The sequence below is a fragment of the Notothenia rossii genome, assembly GCF_949606895.1.
Source record: "Notothenia rossii genome assembly, chromosome: 11".
NCBI lineage: Eukaryota > Metazoa > Chordata > Actinopteri > Perciformes > Nototheniidae > Notothenia > Notothenia rossii.
Genome location: NC_136910.1, coordinates 58,475,940 through 58,488,474, shown reverse-complemented (window position 1 = coordinate 58,488,474; position 12,535 = coordinate 58,475,940). Strand labels below are relative to the sequence as shown.

Genomic DNA, 12,535 nt, shown 5'->3' with positions numbered 1-12,535 from the left:
AATATAAATATCAAATGTACAGTGTGAATGTTTTAAGTCCAGCTATCCAAGAGAAGCTATGGAGAAGTGTGTTCATGTGTGTGTGGACCAATGCATCCATGGTGTTGACCCCAGAGCAATGGCTAATGCTAATGCTAATGCTAACGCTAATGCTAATGCTAATGCTAATGCTAATGCTAATGCTAATGCTAAAGGGGGATCCTAATGAAACAGTGATTAAAAGACTGTGGTGTGTTTCTCTCTCAGGTATGGGCAGTGACTACCAGTGGCTCGGTCTGAGCGACAAGATGTTCGAGAGAGACTTCAGATGGACCGACGGGAGGCCGATGGTGAGGAGATGTTATTTATAAGTCTGTGGAAGTGTTTGATCTATTGGATTAGAAAAAGGCTTGCTTTTTTGCCTGTAAATTCCTCGTTCTGTAGATTAAAAAGTCCTCGTTCCTCTCAGGATGCGTCATCTGGAGGCTTGACTGTAGACGGTGGTTTTTCATATTCACAGACAAGTCAACTTTAAATAGGTATTATTCCTCTGAACTCTAGAGTCATTACTCAATCTAGATCTAGTGTTTTGGGTGAGTCGCCAAGCTCTTTAAAAATACATTAAAACGCCCAACAGGACGTTTTCTTTCTAAGAACCCTGACCCGGTTACTGAAGATAATCCAGAGACTACAGAGTCACCAGACAGGAGGAAGCATGCATCTACTTATTTCAGCTTCAATCATATAAACAGATATTAACGGGCCCATGTCATGCTCTTCCAGTTATCACCCGTCCCCTTGTGTGTTATGAAGGGTTTCCTGCATGTGAACGGTCTTGTTGGAGATTTGAAGGATGTTGCAAACCAACCTCGTCTCCGCGTGTCGTTTGACAAGCTAGGTGAATTCGGGAAAAGGGAGGGATTAAGAAACACCAGAATACAAGTTAAACAATAATCCTGCTTTTAATGATATACAGTAACGATACAAAATACAAAGAAATCACGAAGCACTCTGCAGAGTACTCCGGGCTCAGGTTCTACCCCACGTGTGAGACAGGTCTCAGGAACGGCTGGTGAAAAACAAGAGCGCGAACCAAAGGAAAACACAGTCTTTCATACTAAAACACAGGAGGAGGAGGTGTACGTGCTTTCCCCCAGAGGTCATCTTATTGGCAGAGACCAACACATGGCCTGTCGCACCCAATCAGTGCGACACAGCAGAAGAAACCCGGAAACAAAAAGTCTCATTCAGTTTGACGAAGACCAGACACCTTTTGGTGTCTGGTACGAACCTGCTCTAAACAACAAGTTTCCTTATCTTATTTCACATCTTGCAGCCAGCACACACACATCTCCTTTATGGCCCTTGGTCCCTGAGTCCATCTTCCCCCCTTCAGGTTACCACACACAAGTTAAAAGTATGTTTTAAGATATAGTTGTTATAGTTGGCTAAATATACGTAATACATGTTAATTACTTTCATATCAATAATAACGAGGAACACATTACCTATGCTCTCAAGCAGTAAAAAGTACCGCACACTCATTTAGCCTGCAGCTCTTTCAGACACTTGAGCTATTGTTCTTTAAGAATATTCCCTGCAGAATCTTTATTTCAAATAAAAGGTTTCACATTGCATATTTCCAGCTTCCTTTACACATACTGCTATTATTAATACAAAGCAATCAACCACACACATATATTTAAAACAAGTAGATTTCCCTGATCATTTGACATGCTGCTTCCATTTCCCATAGAGTAATAAAACATGTTTAAGCTAATTTCTCCACGATGTTTGTAGCCCTCCAAAAGTCATGAGTTTTGGTTGATTAACAGAAGTTTAATTGTTCTTGTGGCTTAATGGCTTCCCTGAACTTCCCTTCACCCCAAAGTCAGCTTACTAGGAATGAATACATTTTATTGATAAGCTCAAAAGGACGTTTATCTTGTTTACTGCTGGGTGACCCAAGTCTCCAGGCCTGCAGGATGTGTAGGAGATAAACATTAATTCTACAAGACTTTAACTGCCTTATATCTGAAAATGTATCTGGGACTTCCCCTGTTAATTGCAAGGACTATTGATAATTAACAGAGAGACCCTAGGGGCCTCTTCTTGGTATCTGCTAGGCAGAAGTCACTCAATGCAGAAATCACAAGTTTAACACATAGTCTATATAAGGTGACATTAAAATGAATATACCAGATTGAATTTTCCTGCCATAACACGTTACTTTAATCCTTCAAATAATTCAAATAATCCTTCAATTCCCCCTTTTTGGTCTCGAATTAACGAGACCAACACACATAAGACATTTGAAACAAAACTACTGTCCTTCTTTAATACTGTGTCTGTCCCCCTTCATTAAACCTTTGAGAACAGAAAACAACCTCCAATGACAGTGAAGAAACTATCAGTGAGAGCCTGAGTGCCAGAAAGCAGCATCCTTGCGTGTTGTTGAATCATCAGGCCCCCCCCCCTCAGCAGAATACGCCAACAAGGGCAGCTGATAGGGAGGGGGAGATGTGGCCTTTCCTTCAAAGGTGGAACTGATTAATCTGATCAGAGAGAAGTAGACTCCTCTGCTGCCTCGAGAAGTCCCCCAGCCCGCTGACGCCTCCTTCCAAGTCGTCTACTGTAGGGATGTCCGCGAGGTCCTTCTCCTCCAGTCCGCTGATGCCTGCTTCCAAGTCGTCTGCTGTAGGGATGTCCGCGTTGATGATAGCCAGGTCCGTCCTGATGTCCTCCAAGGTCCTAGCCGGAGTGTTCCTCGCCGCACACTGGCTCCAGTAGTACCAGATGTCCCCCTTTGCTCCTCGGCGGACGGCATGAGATGTCCTCTGGGTCACTCTGTAGAGGCCGGAGAACCTGGGGTTGAGTCACGTAGGCCTGACGACCTTCAGCTAGACGAACTCCGCTGTGTCGGCCTCCTGCTCCTCGGGTCCCCCTTTTGGCGTCAGCAACCTGTGTGGAGAAATCTGATACCCACCCCTCAAGTCTACGCTCAGTGCTTCTGGGCCCTCAGGTGTTTGACCCACCGCTGGTAGGCCACTTCAGAATTCTAATACTTGGCCTGTGTCAACAAAATAAACCCCAACATCTTCAGGTGAACTAAATATCTCAATAGCTCTGAATTCCTGACAAGCATCTGTGTTATTATAAATGAAATCCTTGAGATCCCATTTAAAATCTAAATATAATATGAACTGCTAATGTTTCTGGTAATGGAACAAACTAATGTTATGGATTAAAAACAACTAAAATCATGATACTGACAAAGTGAATAATTTCCAGGCGAGACTGCTTCTACCTGTCACTGCTTGGATATTATCAAGCTGAAAAATGAATACAGAAATTCAACATACTGTCATCAAATGTCTTTCTATTATGAATTTAAATTAAATGTACATCCCCCTAATGATCTAAACAGTCTATGGCTTTTACTTCTTTACCAGGCTAGTTACAAGATGTTGTCTAAATTAAATTATATCTCAATACATTACTATGTTTTAACTTAGCTGTAATATGTTCTTTCTACACTTCAAACCTCAGTTACTTTAATACCTGTTGAAATATTACAAAATTGTTTTCATTATCACAGTTCACCTTCTCATTCTCATTCTGGAATGACCTCTCTCAGTAGCCCCTTGGCCACTGATTCTGCATCTGTGTTACCTGTTATAACTCAATCAATATTAGAAACATGTCAACATTCATCAAACAGTATCTTATCCCCAGATATGGAGCAGGTTAAATCTAAAACTGTCAATCAATGGTCAGATTGAACATCTGAGTTGAGGCGGCAGGTTTCTTCCAGTCCCTAAATGAAAATATCCCGCACTCCCCCTTTTTACACATGTAAACATGTGTAATAAAATCCTGTATGGGAAGAAAACCTTCAGGTAACCAGTGGTTATAAGAAAATACCAAACATCATTCACAAAAGTATATCCATCATCTTTCACAGTAAACACTCCAGGGAAAATAAGTGTTCATTTCCAGCTGGCAGTCCTAAAAGAAACAGAATCTTTAGATTTTAGTTTGAGTTTTACGTTTGCAAACCGCCAACTCCTGTGGGAATTAGAAACGGGTCACATGTGCATTTTTCCAAATGCGTGGAATTGTAGGAAACCTGTGTTTCCCATGGAGCTCCAAAATAATGTATTAGTCCAAAGACATGCTCGGTTAGTTATTGTTTTAGAATCATGCAGTTACACTGATCACATGCAGAAATTCATTCACACCCACACTGTCAGGTTGTAAAGTCAAGTTTGGTCAGCCCCAGAGTCAGTCATTGATAGTGCTTTTCTCAAGTCACACTGTCAGTCAGGGTCAAAGGTCATTTGGTCTCAGTTTCATTGGCCATGTGTCGTGCTCTGCAGAGACTTTGATATTTCAGCATAGGCCAGTATCCTTTGTCTACAAAAATCAGTCATATATGGAGCGCCATCATTTATCAATTCACGATTACCACCTTAAGTCAGATATCTGTAACTTGTCATCGGGACGGCTGCTTCCCACATTTCCTGCAACTTGGTACAAAACTCACTTCATAATAGTACTACTACTACTGCAATTTATTTACACCTAAGTAGTACTAAAATGTCTAAGAAATCTAATTCAGAAACTTGTGTACATAACTATTATCTTAAGTCAAAACATCACTAGGATCTGTGTAGCTCTGCATTTCATAGCTCATTATACTCATTTATCTTCAATTCCGGTCTACTTAAAAACAATGTTAAACTCTTTAGCAGTGTGTGGAACCTTGGGTGTCCGAACATGCAACCATCACCCTTTACTTTACCAAGGATTAAAAACTGTTTCCATCCTAAAGCCCTCCTATGGTAATAACTATGCCACAATGGTGAAATCAATATTGTAACAAATGAAATCACTGCTTTATTCACACATGAATAAAAATCTCTTGAAGAATAATTTATTAATATGATGGAAAGATTGAAGAATATGGTTCTACACTGTGCTACTCCAAAACACCCCCTGCTTAAAGTGTAGTGCATATTTCCCTCATGTCTCCCCCTTTAACCCTCAGTGTGTTTTTAGGATGATTTTCTCATTTTACATTAATAGTTTCCTCTTTACTGCTATTTTGAATTTACCAATCGATTAATTCATGGTTAATACCTCTTTTTATCTTTACTTATTTATCAAGTCAATTCAAGTTCTTTAAATGTGGTGTCTTCTATGCGCGTTTTGTGAATAAGTGTGTTTATGTGTAAACTCACTCATTCCCGTTCTCCTTTTCTCCTCCCCTGGTTGTCTCAAGCCGTGACCCCGACCTCCTCACTTCAAATCGACTATGCCAACTCCTCTGATTCTGTCTTCTCTTCAGTCCATCAGCTCTTGAATCCATCCGCTGTAACTGTTTTAGGCAGCCTTTGGCCCAGTCACATCTGCAGCCCACATCATGCCACTGTTCTTGCACTGCTTTGCATTTCATCTCCCCTTTACAGCCTCTCTGCTGCTTCATGGAGGGCGGATTCTGCTCTCATGTCCCCCACTCTGCTCCTGTGCCAAATCTCGTGGCTCAGCTTCATGCCCTGTCTGAGGGACTGATGAGAGTATTTCTGTATGTCAGCAAGCGGTTTGGTTCTGGATGCCTCAGGTGGAGACGGTTCAGCTCCGGTTCTCTGTCTGTTTGATGGAGAAGGAGGAGCCTCCTTTTGGGTTGGGTCTTTTGTCTGCTTGGAGGGACGGGGTCGTAGCCTTTCTAACTCAGAGGGGGAGTCCAGGTCCCGGGACGCATTATCCATAAGAAATCTAGCACACTGAGATTGAATCAATCCAACCCTTTCCACTCTGTCTCTTTCTAATCATACTATCTGTCTTAGTTGCTAAATGCCATCTAAACAACACCATTAATGTCTACTAATGATATTACAAAAACTCCCTCTATAAATTGTTTCATCCATTGTTACATATCTACCCAACCTGACTCTTTCAGGAAACCATTTTCTTCCATAAATTGAAATACCTGTTTCAAGCATCACATATTTCACACACTACGAAAGAACATCTCCATACTTTCTCCAATATTTTAAATCCCACTGTTACTTAGAACAATAGTAAACCTGCAGAGCACACTGATCAGATCACAGTAATATACTTTGACTCAAGTGTAGGCCCATGTCTACTTTCCATTTTACTTATTACTTTTGGTGAATATTTATTTATATTGTCTAAATACCTTGTCTATGATGTGCAAAAAGTTAGAGTATAAAAATGTGTTTTTCTTAATGTATTTACACTCCACGGATTCTTGAGTTTACTCATCTCCTAGTGTTGTCGTTCCTAAAAATGTTAGCAAACACAAAACTCCCACTACAACATTTATAGATAAATTGATCTAGCAAAATGAACTCTTTTCTAATTCAAAATGTGACAAAAGAACAATGATTTGTCTTTCACAAGATGGTGGTCTAACAGAATGACTCTTGACCTCCTGGGGTCAAATAGATTTAGCCATGAGGCGGCTGACTTTAAAATGAACTGGGACAAAGAAACCACATGCATGTGGGTACATTATAGTCTAGAAATATAACACAAAACAACACGACTTAAAAATAATAACAATTCAAATGACTTCTGGTGAAAAGCATGAAGAACAAAACAACTTAATCTACTCTCAATGTTCATGTACACCATCACTGTGTATTTAATCAGTAGTTACCGGTTGTATCCTTAATAAAACTATTTCACCATCTTCACTTATTTTAGGTTACTCATTCAACAATATGACATTCTCCCGAATAGTAGTTAACTTTATATAACTTTTACTCTCTATATTTTAGCAACAACCTTACTTTTCTCTCTCTCTCTGTCTACTCTCCAAAACATCTCATTTCTCCTGACCACAAGTTTCTCATAAATCACCCCTTTGTGTAACCGTGTGAGATGCCTGGAGCAAAACCTCGTGCAGGACCTCTGTCATGCTTAAACATTAACAGATTCCCTCTGACGAACTTACAAAAATCTTCTCTTTACTTTCTACTCTTTTGTTCCTGTATTTAATATAATTTTCCCCTTGGAATATAATTAAGTACAATCCTTAGTTAATGACAAATACCATGAAATTCACAACGCAATGCAACGGTATCAATCAGTTGTCAAAGACTATATTTAAATAGCAGCAAATCATTGTTTCTTATTTATTTCAATATATCTACCACTTCAAATCACACCTTGATCTGTTCATTTTCTATGTATTTCACTCCAACTTCAGATCACTAGAGAAAAAAGCAAGCAGACACACTCCGGGCTGCTGCTGCTGCTCTCGAGAGGAAAAAGGGTGGGGGGAACTTTCACAGACAAATACTGACACCCCCGTCTCTCTCCCCTGCTGTAGCTCTCAGCCTCTCCTTTGGAAAAGGGGGGCTTCTTTCAACAATTAACACTTCTGCTATCCTTTTATTCAATATTTCTGCTTGAACCCACTGTCCTCGTAAGCTCTTAACTCACGCTCCTCTCGTTAAAATTCTCCTTACATTATGACTTCGTATCTATTCATCTGACTTAGGCTGTTTCTGTTACCATTAAATATTCACAGAGTTCATATCTATTGATCTGACTTACTGTCCTTGTTACCAGTAAATATTCACAACACACCAAAGGATATAGTGAGGCCCGGTCACTTCAGAATGACTTTCTGAAGTTTGCGTTACTCTCCTTTGGATCACTTATAACAAATAACTCATCTCCAGCCCCGTCGAGCTGTGGATTCGTTATTTTGGGTCAGTCTTATATGGAGACTTAATACAACCAACTGACTACTCTTAGACAGTCTAACTGTGGGGACTCAACACCGCCACTTCCAAGCCAGGGACTTTAATACCCTTCTGGCCTGTCGGAACTTGATATCCGATTTTAACTGTGGGGACTCTTATACCTCCACTTCCAAGCCAGGGACTTTAATACCCTTCTGGCCTGCCGAAACTCAATATTCGGTTTTAACAACTAAAACACGCATTTGCATTGTTACTATAAAAAAACACTGTAAACTTCGTCTGACAACCCTAAAATTTGGAATATGGTCAAATCACAGGTTTCGAATTAAATCGTGTTTGCTCACCTGGTAGCCTATTGTACAGAGCTCTGTTTGTAGTTGTCAGAAGAGGCCGAGATGTTTAGCCCTGGACTATTCCGTCCGCTTGCCGCTGGTGGTCTCTTCCCCGAAAACACCCCACTCAGAAACGTCGGGTTCACCATTTGTTGGAGATTTGAAGGATGTTGCAAACCAACCTCGTCTCCGCGTGTCGTTTGACAAGCTAGGTGAATTCGGGAAAAGGGAGGGATTAAGAAACACCAGAATACAAGTTAAACAATAATCCTGCTTTTAATGATATACAGTAACGATACAAATACAAAGAAATCACGAAGCACTCTGCAGAGTACTCCGGGCTCAGGTTCTACCCCACGTGTGAGACAGGTCTCAGGAACGGCTGGTGAAAAACAAGAGCGCGAACCAAAGGAAAACACAGTCTTTCATACTAAAACACAGGAGGAGGAGGTGTACGTGCTTTCCCCCAGAGGTCATCTTATTGGCAGAGACCAACACATGGCCTGTCGCACCCAATCAGTGCGACACAGCAGAAGAAACCCGGAAACAAAAAGTCTCATTCAGTTTGACGAAGACCAGACACCTTTTGGTGTCTGGTACGAACCTGCTCTAAACAACAAGTTTCCTTATCTTATTTCACATCTTGCAGCCAGCACACACACATCTCCTTTATGGCCCTTTGTCCCTGAGTCCATCTTCCCCCCTTCAGGTTACCACACACAAGTTAAAAGTATGTTTTAAGATATAGTTGTTATAGTTGGCTAAATATACGTAATACATGTTAATTACTTTCATATCAATAATAACGAGGAACACATTACCTATGCTCTCAAGCAGTAAAAAGTACCGCACACTCATTTAGCCTGCAGCTCTTTCAGACACTTGAGCTATTGTTCTTTAAGAATATTCCCTGCAGAATCTTTATTTCAAATAAAAGGTTTCACATTGCATATTTCCAGCTTCCTTTACACATACTGCTATTATTAATACAAAGCAATCAACCACACACATATATTTAAAACAAGTAGATTTCCCTGATCATTTGACATGCTGCTTCCATTTCCCATAGAGTAATAAAACATGTTTAAGCTAATTTCTCCACGATGTTTGTAGCCCTCCAAAAGTCATGAGTTTTGGTTGATTAACAGAAGTTTAATTGTTCTTGTGGCTTAATGGCTTCCCTGAACTTCCCTTCACCCCAAAGTCAGCTTACTAGGAATGAATACATTTTATTGATAAGCTCAAAAGGACGTTTATCTTGTTTACTGCTGGGTGACCCAAGTCTCCAGGCCTGCAGGATGTGTAGGAGATAAACATTAATTCTACAAGACTTTAACTGCCTTATATCTGAAAATGTATCTGGGACTTCCCCTGTTAATTGCAAGGACTATTGATAATTAACAGAGAGACCCTAGGGGCCTCTTCTTGGTATCTGCTAGGCAGAAGTCACTCAATGCAGAAATCACAAGTTTAACACATAGTCTATATAAGGTGACATTAAAATGAATATACCAGATTGAATTTTCCTGCCATAACACGTTACTTTAATCCTTCAAATAATTCAAATAATCCTTCAGTCTGCAGTCTTTTTCCATTTGTTTCTTCCCGGAACCAGAATGGACCAATCCGTGGAGCTCCTCAAACACCAGGACCTTTAGCGTACATGTTCAACTAACAAGGAGTCACATTGACTTGCATAGAGCTCCCTGAACGCTGGTAATAGACGAGTTGAGAAATGCTCTCAGCAGACCCATTCTCACAGCGTTATAAACCTTTTTCTTTCTCAATATCAAGCCACACTTATTGTTTTTACTTCAGCTGTGAGTGTTTGTGTGCTCAGGATGAGTTTCGCTTGTTCTCTCTGTATCACCGACCCGGAAACCACACCAGTAAGCCAGCTCAGTGAGCAGCGCGCCTCACAACGTCCCGACCAATCAGAGCACACTGGGCTCACAGGGAGGGGGAGTGATGCGGTGTGTGTGTGTGTGTGTGTGTGTGTGTGTGTGTGTGTGTGTGTGTGTGTGTGTGAGTGTGTGTGTGTGTGTGTGTGTGTGTGTGTGTGTGTGTGTGTGTGTGTGTGTGTGTGTGTGTGTGTGTGTGTGTGTGTGTGTGTGTGTGTGTGTGTGTGTGTGTGTGTGTGTGTGTGTGTGTGTGTGTGTGTGTGTGTGTGTGTGTGTGTGTGTGTGTGTGTGTGTGTGTGTGTGTGTGTGTTAATGAGGCGGTGTGTGTTTGTGTGTGTGTGTTAGTGACGCGGTGTGTGTGTGTGTTAGTGACCAGCCGCTGCACTCTGGAGCTTTCAGTCATGAAGACACCGTTCTGTGCGTCAGCTGTTGAGCATGCTGAGACTCTCTGAAGGTCTGAAACCTGAGACGGTGTTTTCATCCAGAGCACAGGCACACCCTGACTGGAGTTTAATAAAGTGCATGTTGTATGACGCTAGCATGTTCCTGTTTTAAACTAAAGCAGAAAGTTCCTCCAGAATATAAACTGCAGATTGTAGATTAGAGCCGATGGTTTCCCCGGCCTGCAGCACCACCGCCTGCTCTCTCTGGGAACTGCATCCAGTCCCACGAGTTAAAGAGCTCTTCTTGTCATTTTTCAAGTAATTCTTTCTGAATTTCTCAGACATTTTACACATTTAATGTTTTTGTTTTTTACATATTTGAGAAATGTTTTCATACATCTGTTCGAGTGTTTTTGAAACTTTCTTTTTGCATTTTTCTGTTGGTAAGGTTATGCTCTTCCCTTTCTTTATATCCTGTTGGCTAGTTTAATCTGCAGCAAAGCATCATATTCTAAAAGATCATTATTTGTTAGTTGTTCGTAATTTAATTTAACGCACTTTGGACATGCCTCCTCGTAAATGTTACACGTGCATTTTGACTTTTGCACATAATTATCCAAAGTGCTGAGACACGTTTCACGTTTATTTTTGGACATATTTTTCAAAATGTGCTCTTTAGTGACGGTTCATTTTTATACATTTAAATGTTATATTTCAGACTTCATTCAGAGATCCTTCAGGTATTCTTTTTTACTATTTGCTCAGCGTTTCACTCGTGTTGGTAGCTTTGTCCTGTGAGAACCAAGTGCCTCAAAAGATTTCTCTGAACAACAGCTCTGTTTTCAGCTTAGTGGAGATGCTTTTTAAAGAGTGTATTTATTTGTGTTCCCTCAGCAATACGACCACTGGAGGCCGAACCAGCCCGACAGCTTCTTCCAGTCTGGAGAGGACTGTGTGGTGATGATCTGGCACGAGGGGGGGCAGTGGAACGACGTTCCCTGCAACTATCACCTGACCTTCACCTGCAAGAAGGGCACAGGTACATCCAGACACTGACACACCTGACCTTCACCTGCAAGAAGGGGACAGGTACATCCAGACACTAACACACATGACCTTCACCTGCAAGAAGGGGACAGGTACATCCAGACACTGACACACCTGACCTTCACCTGCAAGAAGGGCACAGGTACATCCAGACATTAACACACCTGACCTTCACCTGCAAGAAGGGCACAGGTACATCCAGACATTAACACACCTGACCTTCACCTGCAAGAAGGGCACAGGTACATCCAGACATTAAAACACCTGACCTTCACCTGCAAGAAGGGGACAGGTACATCCAGACACTGACACACCTGACCTTCACCTGCAAGAAGGGCACAGGTACATCCAGACATTAACACACCTGACCTTCACCTGCAAGAAGGGCACAGGTACATCCAGACACTGACACACCTGACCTTCACCTGCAAGAAGGGGACAGGTACATCCAGACACTAACACACCTGACCTTCACCTGCAAGAAGGGGACAGGTACATCCAGACACTAACACACCTGACCTTCACCTGCAAGAAGGGGACAGGTACATCCAGACATTAACACACCTGACCTTCACCTGCAAGAAGGGGACAGGTACATCCAGACATTAACACACCTGACCTTCACCTGCAAGAAGGGGACAGGTACATCCAGACACTAACACACCTGACCTTCACCTGCAAGAAGGGGACAGGTACATCCAGACACTAACACACCTGACCTTCACCTGCAAGAAGGGGACAGGTACATCCAGACATTAACACACCTGACCTTCACCTGCAAGAAGGGGACAGGTACATCCAGACATTAACACACCTGACCTTCACCTGCAAGAAGGGGACAGGTACATCCAGACACTAACACACCTGACCTTCACCTGCAAGAAGGGGACAGGTACATCCAGACACTAACACACATGACCTTCACCTGCAAGAAGGGGACAGGTACATCCAGACACTAACACACCTGACCTTCACCTGCAAGAAGGGCACAGGTACATCCAGACATTAACACACCTGACCTTCACCTGCAAGAAGGGCACAGGTACATCCAGACATTAACACACCTGACCTTCACCTGCAAGAAGGGGACAGGTACATCCAGACACTAACACACCTGACCTTCACCTGCAAGAAGGGGACAGGTACATCCA

At 41.9% G+C, this 12,535-nt stretch overlaps 1 protein-coding gene across 1 annotated transcript in view; it reads left to right on the top strand.

The window, feature by feature from the left end:
- vcanb (versican b) overlaps nucleotides 1–12,535 on the top strand; it is a gene marked incomplete at its 5' end in the record, with an annotated part of 48,077 nt that overhangs the window by 27,341 nt on the left and 8,201 nt on the right. The window contains 2 exons of the mRNA XM_079659988.1: nucleotides 247–329; nucleotides 11,232–11,376. Of these exons, the coding sequence (XP_079516114.1) occupies nucleotides 247–329; nucleotides 11,232–11,376 (228 nt within the window). The remainder of the gene's footprint in view (nucleotides 1–246; nucleotides 330–11,231; nucleotides 11,377–12,535) is intronic.